The sequence below is a fragment of the Mastomys coucha genome, unplaced genomic scaffold (genome assembly GCF_008632895.1).
Source record: "Mastomys coucha isolate ucsf_1 unplaced genomic scaffold, UCSF_Mcou_1 pScaffold20, whole genome shotgun sequence".
NCBI classification, from domain to species: domain Eukaryota; kingdom Metazoa; phylum Chordata; class Mammalia; order Rodentia; family Muridae; genus Mastomys; species Mastomys coucha.
Window position 1 is genome coordinate 126,859,357 of NW_022196903.1, and position 17,310 is coordinate 126,876,666.

Sequence of the window (17,310 nt, forward strand, 5' to 3'; positions counted from 1 at the left end):
TGAGAATTGGTGGACTCTGGCCCAGGGCCGAAGGGAAAAGGGTGGTGCGGGGGGAGTGCTCTGGCTGGATCCCTCGGGTTGGTTTGGTGGAGACCTTGGCTGGGGCATAGGGAGGCCTCCCAGCAGGAGGTTAAATGTTCGACTTATTAGGGAAAGACCTGCTCTATTGCTCCAGCACAGTGGATCCCCATGAGAAGAGGCAGTCCATAGCTTTAAGGCATTTATTGTAAAAAGGCAGAGAGAGAGAGAGAAGAGTAGAGAAGTAGAGGCTGGCCATGGCCATGTGGAGAGAGAGGAGAAGGGAGGGGGAGGAGGAGGGGGAAAGGTGAGAGTAAGAGATTAAGAGCAAGAGAATAAGAGAGAGAGGAGGGGCAAACAGCCCCTTTTATAGTGGGCCAGGAGTTCTTACAGAACTCCAGGAGCTTGGAGCATTGCCTATGTGACTGCAGGGGCAAGGGGTGCTATAGGAGGTCATAGCTGTGGCAAAGGCCAGGGACCCTGAGACGTGGCCAAACACCTGCCATCCCTTAGAGTCACCTGTGTTCAAGGCCTGTGCTTAACCGGGGACCACGCTGTTTGTGCACAGGTCAATACCCCACAACTTTACATGTATATAACTGCATATTTTACTCAATGAGGATCTAAGATCAACAATTGATATATGGGACCTCATGAAAATGAAAAGCTTTTGTAAAGGCAAAGGACACCATGAATAGGACAATTCAGCAACCTACAGATTGGGAAAAAACTTCACTAAGCCTACATCTTATAGAGGGAAAATATTCAAAATATATCAAGAAGTCAGGAAATTAACCTCCAAGAAACCAGATAACCCAATTTAAAAATGGGGTACATACCTAAACATTCCTCAACAGAGGAATCTCGAATGGCTGAGAACTTATAGAAATATTCAAAGTCCTTAGTCATCAGGGATATACAAATCAAAACGACCCTGAGATTCCACCTTACACCAATCAGAATGGCTAAGATAAAATACTCAAGTGATAGCACATGCTGGAGAATATGTGCAGAAATAGCAACACTCCTCCATTTGTGGGGAGATTGCAAACTGGTACAGTGATTCTGCAAATCAATCTGGTAGTTCCTCAGAAAATTGGAAAGAGCTCTACCTGAAGACACAGCTATATCATCCTGGGCATATACCCAAAAGATGTTCCACCATAACACAAGGACACATGCTCCACTATGTTTGTAGTAGCCTTCTTTATAATAGCTAGAACTTGGAAACAACCCAGATGTCCCTCAACTGAAGAATGGATACAGAAAATGTGGTTCATTTACAAAGTAGAATACTATTCAGCTATTAAAAACAAGATCATCATGAGTATTTCAGAGAAATGGATGAAACTAGAAAATGTCCTGAGTGAGGTAACCCAGACCCAAAAGTGGCATGTACTCACTGATAAGTGGATGTTAGCCAAAAATACCCAGAGTACAACCCACAGTTCATAAGAAGTTTAACAAGAAGAAAGGCCTAAGTGAATATGCTTCAATCCAACTTAGATGGGGGAAGAAAATAGTCATGGCAGGCAGAAGGTAGAAGGAACATGGGTGAGAGAGAAGGAGAAGGGGAAGGGCAAAGGAGGGAAACCCAGAATGCCAAGAGCATGAATAGACACATGCTGCTTCTGGGGGTGGAAGGGAGGGGTGTGGGGGGGCCCTCTGGAAAATCCCAGAGATCTAGGATGTAACAGATTCCTAGATCTGAAAGGTCATGAACTTATCCAAATTTCCCAACAATGGGGGGAGGGAACTTGAAGAGTCCACCTCCAGTAGATAGACAGGGCTTCAAGTGGAGGTGACTGGGTTACCAACACACAGTTAACATTTCTGACCCAGAATTGTTCCTGTCTAAAAGGAATGCAGGGGCAAAAATGGAGCCTGAAGGAAAGACAATCCAGTGACAGGCCAAACTTGGGATGGGGCACCCAGGTTTGATGCTTTTATTGATGCAATGATGTGCTTACTGCCATGGCTGTCCTCTGAGAGGCCCTACCAGCAGCTGACTGAGACAGATGCAGATATTTAGCCCCAACCATTGGAATGAAGTAGGAGACCCCTAGTGAAGATTTTGGGGAAGGATAGAAGGAGCTGAAGGGAAGAAAACCCAATAGGAAGATCATCAGTCTCAATCCACCTGGGCCTCAAGGAGCTCCCAGAGACATGAGCCACCAACAAGGCAGCATACATGGGCTGGTCCAAGGCCCCAGGCACATACATAGCAAAAGACTGCCTAGTCTGGCCTTGGTGGGAGATGTGCTTAACCCTCTAGAGACTTGAGGCCCCAGGGAAGGGGAATGCCTGGGAGGCAAAAAGGAAGAAGAATGGGATGAGGAACTTTGGGAGGCGGAACTGGGAGGAAGGCAATGGCTGGAATTTAAATACAATAATTAATAAAAATACTAATAATGATAGTTTGTGGATTATAATTAAATTAAATTTAAATTTATCCCCCACTTCCTGGCTTCCCCTTCTCAAATCCCCCAGCCCATTACCCCTCCCAACCTACCCCTCCCCACCTCCACAAGGGAGCTCACCAGCTCACCCACCCACTCCTGCCTCACCAAGCCAGGACTCCCCTATTCTGGAGCATCTAGCCATTACAGGACCTAAGGACTCCCCTCCCATTGATTCCAGGCAAGGAAATTCTTTGCTGCAAGTGCAGCTGGAGCCATGGGTCCCTTTATGTGTATTCTTTTGTTGGTGGATTAGTCCCCAGGAGCTCTTTGGGGAGTGGGGGGTTGATATTGTTTTTCTTCCTATGGGGTTGCAAACCCCTTCATCTCCTATAGTCCTTCCCCTAAATCCTCCATTGGGATCCCTTGCTCAGTCCAATGGTTGTCTCCAAGCATCCACATCTGTATCTATAGGGCTCTGACAGAGCCTCTCAGAGGACAGCCAGGCTCCAGGCTCCTGTAAGCATGTATCTTTTGGCATCAGCAACAGTGTTTGCATTTGGTGTCTACAGATGGGATGGATCCCTAGGTGGTATAGTCTCTGGATGGCCTTTCCCTCAGTCTCAGCTCCACTCTGTCCTTACACCTCCTTCAAACAAAAGCAATTCTTTTTAAATGATACTTAACATGTAGACAACTCCATATTTTACTCCATGGGGATTTACGTAGAGAGTAAGCTATAGTATCTAGCAAAATATATTTTTTTTTACACATTTTAGTTAAAATGCGATTATGTAGTGATTCACCTAGGGAATCCTAACACCAGTATCTTTGAAGTGCCTCATTTTACAAGCCCTATGCTCATGCAACTACTTGCTTTCTTTTATTCACTAAGGAGACTTCTTGGTTCATAGTTCGCTGGTATATAGTTTTGTGTATATTCAGTAACAGAAAATGATGATATCTAAAACTTGTCAAACTCTACATTATGGCTTGTTTTGTTTAATTTTGTTGAATAGTTTATTCTTCTTTGTTTTGTTTGTGTCATTTTGTTCTTGTTCCTGTATAATACTGGTGAGTAGAATTCCTGAGTACTATTTGATATATTATTTTTAACAAAATAATTTGACCCTTAATGCACAGGTTTCCAATTCTTGGCCATTATGAACAATACTGTTATTAATACTTGTATCAGTATCATTTTCTTCTTCAGAGTTTATAATTTTGCATTTCATAAATCTATATATTATTTAATTAGTCTTATTATTTTGTATCAATTATCAAACTGAACTGCTTATGGTTACGTCTGAGAAATCTCCTTATATCAGATATATGTTGGCAAATGTTTTCTTTCAGCTTGTGAATTACCATTTCATTTTTCTTACAGTATCTTCCAAAGACAAGAATTAATTTTAAGTTTTGTGTGTGTACCCATTTATATTATGTGACTATGGATGCACACCTGTCATGTCTCACACATGGAAGTTAGATTACAACCTTGATTGTCAGTCTTTATTTTCTAACTTATTTAAAGTAGAGGCTCTTTGTTTACAACTGGGTCTTCCAGGCTAGTCAGGCCATGACTTTACAGGGCTTCTCATTGCTCTGCCTCCTATTTTACTATTGGTTTATAGAAAATAAGACACATTCTACATGATCTAGCTTTTTCAGAGATTCCTGGGATCTGAACTTGGGTCCTCATGATTGCATGGCACATGTAACATCAATTGATCCATTTCTGAGCCAACTATTTTACTTTTGTAGGGTTGGGGGAGACTCACATTAAAATAAGTTCACTAATAAGCATACAAACAAAATATGGACAGCAATGAAAGTATTATTTAATTTGATGCTTGAAATTTATAGCAAAATATAAAATTCATGTCTTCTAATGTATAAACCAATAAATGAATGGTTAAATATGAATAAGAAGGAATTTTAAGTATGGAGAAATGAATGACATTTTAATCCTAGGACTATAGAAAATATTGGAAAAATAATTTCTTAATTTCTTCATTTACAAGTCAATATATAAAGTTCTACATAAGTTCTCTTGTTTATATCATGTCATTTTATATTGGAAGAAAAATTAAAAGAGATCATAAACCCATTCAGTGTACTATGAGTAAAGAATTAAAAAGAAATGAATTGTCATTTGCAATCTGACTCCTAAGCTTGTATTCTTGTTTTATAATCACTGTATGCACATGGATGCATTATGTTTATCATCTTGTGTGCACATCTTCCCTTACATTTCAATTCATCCCCTACATGTGACAACACATAAAACTGAATATCATGACAACCTTAATAGTTATGTGCAATGCTCAAGGAACAACCTTGGCAAAATTCTAAATATGCCACTAACATTGAAATTCTGTCCTGTGTTTATTTATATTTGCAGTTCCTTCAATTTACAGATAAGGAACCACTGTAATAGTTAAAAATAATCTGATTGACAAAGAGAACTAACAGAGAAAAGTGTAAGAATAAAACCAGAGGATCCTATGCAACATCATAAAAATAAAAACAAGACAGATATGGATAATATTTGAAAAGTAATGATAAAACAAAATGTAACCATTATAACCATATATTTGTATTTCAATGAGATTACAAATATCAGATATATTGTGCTTGGTGGGCAGTGTGACCATCTTCTCTACTTAGATTCCTAATACTTTGATGGACCATGGCACCTAGCTGTCATTTGCTTTTAAAAGCAGCTTCTCAAATAGTCTAACATGTTTTTCACGTATGGAAAGAAATTTGTCTGTGAGCATCTGGTTCTACATGTAGAGGAGGATGTATTACCAGATCAACGATGGATTTCCAGCAGTTTGTGGTGGATCAGCTGGATGGACCCTGATGTTTGGTCTTCAATGACATCTTGTTCCAAAATTGGAATTTGGTGTGTGTGTGTGTGTGTGTGTGTGTGTCTGTGTGTGTGTGTGTCTGTGTTTCTGTTTCATTGCTTGCTTGTCTGTTTTATGTCTACTGCATTTTCATTCAAAGAACAAAGGTCATCTTTGCTGCTTTCTAATCCTCATCTCATATCTTACCCTCTATTGACCTGATGATCAGGTCATTCTTTGGGGACAGGGTCCTAAGAGTGAGAGGCAGAAGATGAAACAATAAAAAATACAAGAAAGCTTGTATCAGGAAGTCTTGAACAAACTATGTCATTTGCCAAGCAAGTTTATTGAGAGGCAAAGAATCTTATATAGAGTTTTACCAGAATAGGAAAATGGGACAACATCAGCATAAAGCTATTGTACAATAGGACAAATCAGCAGAAATTCAATCAAGCAGCGTTGTACAAGGAGAACACAGACTACCTAAAGGGTGTCAGAGACCAAGCACACAGCAGCTGTGTGACAAACAATATCCTTTCTGGTGAAAATAGTTGAGTTCTCCAGATCAAAAACCACAGCTTTGCCAAGACTGTGGTCACAGGCAATTAATTGCTCGGATAAGCATATACTTGGCTTTGGAGAAGGATCTGGGTTTCTTCTCCATACATCAGGTCCTCAGGGGAAGCTCTGGATCAGTCTAGCTCTCAATATTCTGTTATTCCAAATAATTATTTATGCTATGGGTTTTCTGGTCAAATTTCTGTTCAATATGTTTTCTGGTTAATTCTCATGTTTAAGAGTTTTAATGTTGGGTTAAAATTTTCCTTGTGCTAACATAAGTTTGATATAACATGTGGTCAATAAAAGACACTAAAGAAGTATAGGAGCAGTGTGCTTAATGGTAAAATATGGGATCTTTCGGACGAGTATATGTACAAGAAGAGCTTTGTAGAAAAACTACATATAGTAACAAAAAATGGAATAAGCAAAAGAAAATGAATAACAGGAATTATGCTTCTTGTTCATAATGTTTTTGCCTTATTAGTAATACAATGTCATCTACAATTTGACATTCTGAGAATGTTCATCAATATTCTCCAAAATAATCTTAAAATACTTACCATTAATGACTATGTAGAACATGAAATTTTCAAACAATCTTTATGATTTTAGCAAGAAAAATTATAAGTAGCCTAGAAAATCAATTTTTCATCTTATTAAACTATATTTCATATACTAAAAGCATATCTGAACAAATAGAAACATAAATTTTACTGTTGAAGAGATAGAGTCAATTTTTTAAGGCAGATGCTTGAGTTTAGACCCTGTTTTCAGTGCTAGTTCATTAAAAATCACAATGAGTTCTGAAATAGCAACTAAATTATAATTAGAAAACAAACATGCAAGTATTGTGTCAGGTAGGAAGCTTTTGTGTGAAAGCCATGGATGAGTGTTATGCTTAATGACTCTTACAAACTGAGAGCTTTCATTTGGACAAAGTCTTCATGGACCTTTTCCCATTCAGAAAATTACAGGGTATAATAAACCACGCTTTAATTTATTGTTGATTACATTTTGATAATTATTATATTTAATGTAATATAGTTACAATAATAACCAACTCATGCTAGTTTATTTTACTATAATTGTTCTAAGGCAAGCAAAATTTATGAGAGGAGAAGAAAAAGTGTGTTCATCTGTGTTTATGGTTTATAAAGAACAACTTTGTAAGAATTAACTTGAAGTACTCAGGGTTTACTAGTTCTTCAGAAATTTGAAAGCTTTATAAAAGGAAAAAACTACAGACTTGCCTTTAAATTATTTTCTGTCAATCAATTTTTGTTTGTTTCTTTTTATTTTTCAAGACATGTTGGGCCCTATTTGGCCCTGGCTTGGGCCTTGAGGACAAACCGAGCCTGGCTAGAGTTTTGTAAACTGTCTCAGGCACTTCTATTCTAGAGTGACTCAGCAGGACCTGTTTAAGCCTGCCTTTGCCTACCTACTGCTGACAGAGTAACTTTGTTGGCTCTGTCAGTCACCCCATACCCTTTGTCAACTTTCCCCTCCTGCTATGTCATCTCACCTCACCAAAACAAAACAAAACAAACAAACAAAAAACTCCACCTCCTTTCTCAGCCTTTTATAAAGAAAAAGATAAATACAATAAAACAAGTTCCTGCTTTGACAAGGCTCCTAGCTGGGGTGGTTGTTCTACACATGGCAGGAGATCCACCTGTGATACCCATCATCCTGCTCAACCCCAAGAGACTCCCCTAGACAAGTTTCCCCCTCTCTCTCCCTCTCTCCCTCCTTCTCTCTCTCTCTCTCTCTCTCTCTCTCTCTCTCTCTCTCTCTCTCTCTCTCTCTCTCTTTCTCTCTCTCTGTCTCTGTCTCTCTGTCTCTGTCTCTGTCTCTTTCTGTCTCTCTGTCTCTGTCTCTCTCTTTTCATTTTAGTTTGTCTGTTTTGTGGTTTTGTGCTTGCACTTTGTTTTGTGAGAGAAAATATAACATGGAGTTGCTTGGGTAAGAAAATTGGGAAGATATGGGAGAAGTTGGGGAGCAGAAACAATATATTCAAAATACATTCTGAGAAAATCTTTAAGAGTAAAAATTTTGAAACTCAGTAATGAATATTCAACATTCACTTTTTTGTCATGTTTACTGGGTATAAGTATAAATATAATCAGAGGAAAATATCACATTATTTTGTAATATAGAAAATGGATTTGAACACTTAAAAGCTCTTCACAAAAGCAATGACAGACAACAAATGTAAGTAAATTCTTAACAAATTAGAAAACTCACTGCATTTCTTCAGCAATGAGGCGAGAAACAGGACACCAACTCTCATCTGCTTATTAGCTAAATTTTTAAGCAAAGCAACAAGTCAAAATAAAGAAACAGAAGGTGGTATAAAAGGAAGAAGTCAAATATCATGCTTTGCAAGTCTGATCCTACATGAAGAAGACTGTAAGTGTCTTTTCAGGAGACTCTCATAGAATAAACAAACTTAGCACACCAGCAGGATGCAAAGCAGCTTACAAAAAAAAATCTAGTTTTCCATAACCAAAACCACCCTCACCTAGAGCATCAGCAATACAATCCATTCACACTGGTCTCGAAACTGAAATATTTATGAATAAAATTATTCAATAAATGAAAAGAAATCTACAATGAAAAGTATAAAAAATACTGAAATAAGAAACTAAAGTAAACCACAGAGGATCAACTACACCTTGGCCATGGGTAAACAAAATTAGCTTTGTGGAAATGGACATATCTCCAAGAGCTATCTACAGATTATTGTGATCAGAATCCCAATGATGTTTTTTTCCCAGAAGTAGAATGGAAATCTCAAAACTTATATCAAACCATAAGATTTGTTAAATAGCTACGCAAGCCATGAGAAAAAGTTACTGTACTGGAGAAAGAGTGAGAAAAGATGTGGGGAAGGAGGAGAGGAAGAAAAGGAAGAAGACAAAGAAGATGAGGAAAAAAGAGGAAGAGGAGAAGAGAAGAGGAGGAGAACAAGAAGGAGGAGGAAAAGGAGGAGGGGGAGGGAGAGGAGGAGAAGGAAAAGGAGAATCTACTTCCTGTAATATAAGTAGGCATATCTGTGGAGTAGAATGGAGAATAGAAGAGTACCATTCTATTATTCTCTTTAAATTTCCAGGCTTTGTGCTGGTAGATGTGAAATCTATTTCTCTGAAAATGTGAATAATTTATTTGTTTTTCACTAGAAACACTTTCAGAGGTTTCTTCTGTTTCCTGGTTAAAATATGCCATGTCTGGAAACCCTGCAACAGTGATTTCAACTGCCAAATGTGGGACTTTCCATTATACACTAGGAAGAGTAAATGGGTAGAAACTCATTTAGTCCATGTCCCAGTTAATAGCATTGGCAGCTGTAAGGAACATCTGTGATTTAGAAACCCCTACTCCACACTGGAGTTTCAACAAGGCCTTTGGGCCCAATGATAATATTACCTGAAGTCCCATTTGTGAAAGGGCTGGACAGTATGGCTGCTTCATGATCTCACTTCTGAATCATGTTTGGAGGTGATATTTATGGTTCTTTTGGAAATATCCTAAAAGTTTCTGTAATCTTCATTGTTTTTTACCAAGATATAAACTTCTACACCTACCCTAAGTTCTAGATCAATCAATTTATTTGTCAGAAAGTAGACAAGGGACTTTGTTTTTTGCATGGTAACCTTTCTCTTTAGTGATCACATTTAGAGATGAAAACATCTTTCCTTTCTTCTTACTTTACAGTATTCCCTACACTTTAAAGCATCTTTAGCTACTTACATCTGAGGCCACTCTGTGAGGCTTTAGTCTCACCACTTCCCTGTAGGAACATCAGAGTCCTTCCTGCCCATGCTCAGTCTCATCCTGCCCCATCTATGAGCACCAACTCAAGGAAGCAAACTCACACAGTTTTATTATACAATTCTCTCATGCTTTTTATTCTTGCTCCTAAATGCAACTTTTGTCATAACTAATATTCTAAAGAAGCACATGTTATTGGACAAAACTAAGAGCCCTTTGATCGGTCTCCAAACAATCATTCTGACATTGTTGTTCATTTCTTCAGCTCTTTACCTATATGACCCCCCCAGGTTTTATTCAGGATGATAATATAAGTCTACCTTTTTTAAAAAATATCTATGAGCCTCCCATTGGAAAACACATTACATTATTTAAACTGTAGTGTTAAACATCAAATGAAAACTACGGTCAATAGTAATTTTGCTTGCATTTCTGTTAAGTCTTTGTAACTGACCCAGATGTCTACATGCTTTTATTTAAGATAACAATGCAGACATTGCTAGACTGTTATAACATTGTTATCATATGTTGAATGTTGTAAATAAAACTGTGGGAAGCTGCTGATTCCTATGATTTGCAACCTATCCCTGAGCTCATCTTTTCTACTTGATGTAAGCTACTTGTAGGGGCACTTCATTCTCCTATGTTGTGTTGTGTTTTTAATCTTAGCTCACCCTTAAACCTATCTTCTAACATCCTATGACACTTCTGTATGTCTTCCTCTAAAATGGGTTGTGGGGATAAGTTTCAAGATACATTGTGTTTAATTTCTTTGGTCAAAATTACTTCAGGTAACTGAGAATGAAACAGTAATTTACTTGGACTACTCTGTGTCTTCCCTTGCAGTGCCTACAGTTTCTGACACAACCATTTAGGTAGCTATGGTAACTGCTATTGTATTCCTTTCATTGCAAGAGGATCCTTAATATGGCTGTTCCTTTGTCACCTTAACTGAGTATCATACTACCATTCACCTAACTCACTATCTGCAATGAGTGTCCTGAAGCAAATGTTTCTGGCAAGGAAAGACAGGAGAAACTCTGAATATCTTTGATGTTCACAGAAGAAGGCATCTTCTGACAAGATGAAGGCAGGGTGACAAGGATGTTTATAGTGTGGATAAATTCAGCCATTTCATTTTTCTTTTCCTGCTCTCATGTGCACAGATGAAATAAGTCAAGTTTAATAAGCACTTACATTTATTTTTCTATAATAGGAACCTCTACACATTTTAAACCATAATATAACATTAAATATGAAGTAGATTCATATTGCATGTTGAATAAGAGTCTAGTTTGCATCAATAAGAACCAAATTTGATGCAAAAAAAGTAACATTTATAGGTAAGTGTGGGTGTATGCATTTGTGCGTTTGTTAATGTGTGAGCATGCATGTCTTCATACACATTGAGATATAAAACATGAATTATTTATATTATAGAGAATTTGAAAATAATACAAGATTAATAGTTGACATAGTTTGTAGAGATGGCATTGAGTAACATATGCACAGCTAACATTATAGAACTAGCTTCCAAGTATTAAAAACTTCTAAGATTATTTAAAAAGTAAAGTGATGATTTAGACAAGAGAAAACTGTAAGTTAACTAAGATTTCTTTGTATTTCAGTACCTTAGAATTCAATGTCTCCTTCCTCTATGACCAGGAGGTTTTACACAACTCCTATGTATGAAATGTACATTGTGAAGAAGATTCAGCTTGATACTGCATGTGTTCATTTTTAGAATGACAAATATAATTGAGTTTTCATGATGCAGATACAATTCATATTTAGATGAACTCATTAAGTAATATTCATCAGGAATGATTGATGTTGAGACATTGTCCTAAGGAGAATGAGGAACATCCTTCAGAGTTATTTTCATTTTGAAATACATAATTAGAAATTTGGGAAATGGATTCATAGGATTTGTGAAGTGCATAGACTAGATCAAGAGAGGAAAGCTCTTTTCCATGGATTAACTCCTCACTGCTCTGGCCATCTTCAGAATCACTCTCCTCTGAGTATTACTTCTCAATTGTTGGTTATACATAATTAATCCATCTTAATGATGATTCTATAAGAATTATTAAAATTAAATTAGTAATTATTAATTTGGAGAAACAAATCACAGACACTGAGGGACATGTAAGGTACCTTGATATTACATGCTAAAAAAGTCAAGATACAGCCATGTGGTGTTCTTGAAAATTTGCGTTATTTAACAGCAGAATGAGTATGAGAAGAGACAGAAGTCCACCTCTGGAGAACTTTCAATATTCTATTGGAATTGATCATATTGTATGAGGACCAAAAGGGTCTTTGAAGCTCATCCGAAGTGTGAAAACTTCTGGTATCAGATGCCCATTGGAACTGTGACTCATGTCTATAACTGGGAAGATTTTTCTTTGTTTGTTTTAGTTATTTTCCTAATACTGAATATATAAGTGGAAAAGATTTCTGGTTTACCAGATTGTGCATTGCTTTGTGATGATAGCATGACATTACTAGTTTTGACATTGTTAGATTTAGCACTGCTATCCAAAAACTCTCAAAAAACCAGTACATTGCTGATACAATTTATCACTCAGTTCCTTCAGCAGCATATTTTGTATTGTTCCTTTTGTTGAAAATAGTCTTTTATACAAAATATTGTGATTACTGTTTCTCAATGATCTGGTGACCTCTCGTATAATGTCTAGAATGAGATCAAAGGTACTGATGTATCATTGAAGAAAGTTCAGTTGTAACAATGAAATATAAAAACTTATACAATGAGTACTGTGTTTGTATAATTTCACTAGCCCTCTACTTTTCTAACTTTTCTTCCTACTCCCTTTTAAATTTAAGACATTTTTTAGTAATTATCACACACACACACACACAGAGAGAGAGAGAGAGAGAGAGAGAGAGAGAGAGAGAGAGAGAGAAAGAGAGAGAGAGGGCCCACTGAGCCCATTTAATTGTGCTTGTATATATACACATTTAGGGTTGAACAGAATTGGATAACTTACCAGAATTCTAAAAATATTTGATAATGTGCTCGCTTCGGCAGCACATATACTAAAATATTTGATAAATACTAAGTACATATATGTGGTATAAAGACTATGAAGAGCAGTGATTGCTTGCAACAAGCTAACAGTTTAACCTAATGTATAAAATAGCTCATAAACTTACTATGTAGAAGATAAATAAGCATTTATGTTAGTTATGCCTGGATTCATAATTCTGAATAATGTTAATTATGGTTTGAATAATTACATAGGTTTTACAAAAATTATATTAAGAGAATTTTATAGACAGGTTTTCTTGTATATTTTTTGTATGTCCACAAACACAAATAATCTCTAATATAAGTTGAGATAAAATGCTATCTAGAAATTTCTTTAGAGACAATTTACATATAGTCCAGTTTTGATAGCAATAAGAAGCATAAAGTGCTACAGTTTCTGCTACTAGTCACACCACATCTCTTAAGTTGGTTGAAGGACTTTAAGGTTTTTATTCTTTCAGCCAGAGCCTCGCCCTCACCTGTACCATTGCCAACACAAAGGCCTGTTTGACCCTCTTGTTCCTCCAAAGCAAGATATAAGAATGGCTTGAAGGATACAAGGTTCCAATAATCTGGCAAATCAGGTGGACTGGTTCCTCCAGAGAATTTCTATAATGGTAAACTGATATGATTAGAGACAGAATAAACATTGAAAATAACAACAGAAAGGAGGTCACAGCTTGCAAAGCCTTAATGTGGGCTGAAGCACTGGGGTCATGGGATCCTTTTCCATAAAGCTTCATTGTCCTAATGTGTTTGCACAGAGAGTGGATTAAAAGAAGAAAACAGATCATGGATGTGGTGAAGGGAACAACACTGTCTAGAGTGAAAGTCATTATAGCTGTAAGGTTCGTGAAGTAAGTCCACTTGGCCTTCCCAGTCAAGTTGCCTCGGCGTCCATCCTCTTGGGTTGTCTCACATAGGGTTACCAACATAAGACTGGGAAATAAGAACACCAAACTGAACAAAAATACAACTATAAGGACACTCTTAAATTTTCCCTTCAGAACAAGAAAAATAGGATTAGAGAAGTTGCCTATCTTCAACAAGTAAAGTACGCTGAGTATAGATGCAAGCCATGTATTAAAATGGTTGGTTACTATCCAGCCAACACAAATACTAACTCTTACTTGTAAAGACAAAGCTAGATGAAACACAGTTGAGCACCAATTCATTAATATTATCCAAAGCAAGCCAATCCTGAAGACGGCCAGAGCAGTGAGAATTCGATCAGCTATGGAGATTTTCCTTCTCTTGATGCAGTCAGTGCAGTTCACCAGAACAATGAAGACATTAGCAAAGGTTCCAAGAACAATTTCTGCCAGCATTGCAATGGCCGCAGTACTTACCAAGAAACTCACCATGTCTGAGCAAATAGTTTTGAAAAGAAGAAAAATGAAATGTATGTCTTGTGTCACTGGTTGAGATTTCATTAATACACTGATTCTTGTGGTCTTTATTTATGGTCAGTGAAAATCATATTTTGTGAAAATTCCATGGTCATTTTCAAATTGGAAAGCAACCCTGTGTGCTGATGGATGAATTCGATACAGGTATTATAGAAACAAGAATGCTTACAAAACGGTTCAAATGGAATTTTATTTGTACAACCTTCCCGAGCTACTGTATTTCAGAGTTGAGGTTACAATGAAGATACATTCTCATTTGCTAGCATGCAAATAAACAAATATAAAGTTTTAGGTTTAAAAAGAATTTTCTCTTGCTTAAGCTCCCCCATAGTTTGAATTTATCCTTTCAACTGATTTGCTATTAAAATTTTTTAAAACTCAGTGTACACAATATGCAATGAGTTTGTAAATCATGTGCTCTATCTTGGTTTTATATAGAGAGAAGTTTTATCAATGTGGATTCATTGTTAATTGCCAGATTTATGTATTAAAAAAATCCCAAAATGTCCTAAGAAATTTGTCAAAGCTTTTGCACAGGACATGAAGACAGAAAATATTTAATAAAGTCTAATGACTGATACAAACACCTATGTATATATTTTTTCTTACTAAGATGACAGAAGCTTGTGGGCACAGTGCTTGCATGTGCTCACAGATATATCCATACCTCTTATGCGTCTCTTATAGATAGAATAATCATTGTCCTGTATTCTCCTAAATTGAAGACTATTTTAAAGAATATTATGTTGTTTAAAGCAGCCATTTATTGTATTTCAGCCATTTGGTCCAGTATAAACTTTTTTTTTCATATGTATGTCATAGTTAGACTTTATATAGTTATTATCATGGGTATAATTCCTAGACTTCAGGGAAGAGAGTGGCTCCCAGAAGCCAATGACGATGACTTTAGCTGAAATAAACTACAAAGGGAGATAAAACCTGGTGAAAACACCTATAGAGAGTCACAGCTCCCCTGTTGAGGGATGGGGCCACCCACACAGCTCAAAAGTTTTAACCCAGAAATGTTCCTGTCCAAAGGAAAGACAGGCACAATAAAAGAAACAGAGACTAAAAGAAAAGCCATCCAGAAACCGTTCCACCTATGGATCCATCCCATCTGCAGACACCAAAACCCTATACTATTGCTGATGGCAAGAAGCACTTGCTGACAGGAACCTGATATGGCTGTTCCATGAGAGGTTCTACCAGCAATACAGATGCAGATACTCACTGCCAACCATCATACTGAGCCTGGGGACACCAAAGGAAGAGCTAGGAGAAGGACTGAAGGAGTAAAAGGGGATTGAAACCCCATAAGAAGAACAATATCAACTAACTGGACAACCCAGAGCTCCCAGGAACTAAACCAACAATCAAAGAGTACACTTGGAGGGAGCCAAGATTCTTGATACATATGTAGCAGAAATTGGCCTTATCTGACATCAATGGGAGGGGACGGAGGTTTGATGCCCCAGCGCAGGATACCAGAGGGACAAGGCCCAAATGGGTAATGGGTGAAGTAGCACCCTTATAGAAGCAAATTGGATGAGAGGGGGGAATAAGATAGGGGGGTGGTGGATGGGTAACTAGGAAGAGAGAGATCACTTGAAATGTAAATGAATAAAATGATCAATAAAACATAAATATCATTGTATTCAAATAGTCAGTAGTTTTCTAAGTATTTCTTTTACATTTTGTACATTTATTTTATACTTTTGTGTGTATGAGTGCTTTGCTTGCATGTATGTCTGGTGTATGTTAGAAGGTGAAAACCTCCATATGGGTGCTAAGAATCAAACCTGAGTCCTTTTCAAGAGCAACAAATGCTTGCAATCACTGAACAAACTCCTCAGTCCCAACAGTTTTCCAAATATTTATCAACAGAAACTTTATTGGTTACTGTGAAGTTAATGCTTTATATATAAATATTCGGTTTTTATGTAATTTATTTTATGATTTTACTTTTAAGATTAGTAAATGTTAAAGAAGTTTAAGTTACAAGTTTTATTTTCTCAGGTCTTTATGATATAATAGACTTTGGAGAATGCTGTGGGAATCACACGACAAAGATAAAAATCAAGGCGCTTGGATTTATATAGCTATGACATGAATTCTTCCACAACTGCTTGCTACTTCAGTACAATTAATTATCAGTAAAACAGAAACAAAAATACAGCACACATTCATTACAGCAATAGCGACAACCACCTCCTAAGGTAGAAAAAACCAAAATCTTAAGATATTTTGCACAGAAAATGCTGTTGGAGAATATTTTTATATAAGAAGTAAAATTATAAAAATAATTATTTTCCCAATATACAAATCAGATGTGATAGATTTGCTTTGAAGAGTGTGTTTATATTCTTTATTTGGCATGTTTTCTTTGATAAGGTTTAGCATTACTAACCTAAAATTTTAATGCTTCCTTTCTATAAAGCTAATACCCACTCCCAGAGCATTAGAGTCCAAAATGAAAAGACATTCAAAAGTAGATTTGTAAATAAAACAAATTCAATTATTGAAATTTATTACAATATTGTCTCTGCATCATGGAATGGAAATGAGGCAGAATCTAAGGCCAGGTTCACAAATTTGATTCTTCTCAAATCTGTTTCTAGAGCTCTGAATCACAATGTTGGAGTGAAATATAGAATATAGAGAAATAGAGCTGATTCAAGAATCCTTTCCTCTCTCAGCTCTTCTAGGTCTCTGGGGAGAAAACATAAATCACAGAAATACAATGACTGTGTTTCTGGCTATTAGTGAAAAGCCACTATGATTTAATTGATTCCTAATGTAGATTTTGTGCTTAATGTAAGAAGTATCAGTTTTTTTGTTACATGGGAGGTTTTATTTTATTATTGTTGGTGGTTGTGGTGGTCATTTTTTGTTACTGTTGTTTTGGTGTGGGTTTTTTGTTTTGTTTTTTGTTTTATTTTGTTTCTGTTTTCTTTTCCTAGACAGGGTTTCTCTGTATAGCCTTGGCTTTCCTAGAACTCACTCTATAGAACAGATTAGTCTTAATCCAGAGATGCCCTGCCATTGCCTCCTAAGTGCTACATCAAGGATTGTGCCAACACTAGTCCATCATTCTCCAATTTATAATTTGAACTAGAGAATAAGGATAAACTACATAGAAGTGAATATCTAGACTAAGTCTTACAATTTGGGGCAGCAGAAATGAACCCACGCACCTATGGTCACTTAATCTTTGACAAAGGAGCTGAAACCACCCAGTGGAA

At 36.7% G+C, this 17,310-nt stretch overlaps 1 protein-coding gene across 1 annotated transcript; it reads right to left on the reverse strand.

Moving 5' to 3' along the window:
* Window positions 1–13,108: 13,108 nt before the first annotated feature.
* Window positions 13,109–14,092, reverse strand: LOC116098376 (taste receptor type 2 member 136-like). The gene has a single exon (XM_031381015.1). It carries the CDS (start codon window positions 14,090–14,092, stop codon window positions 13,109–13,111), a length of 984 nt encoding a protein of 327 aa, XP_031236875.1.
* Window positions 14,093–17,310: the final 3,218 nt, after the last annotated feature.

Bases quoted from the DNA above. Each gene is read 5' to 3' on its own strand.
- LOC116098376 (XM_031381015.1), bottom strand. From the start codon at position 14,092: ATGAAATCTCAACCAGTGACACAAGACATACATTTCATTTTTCTTCTT.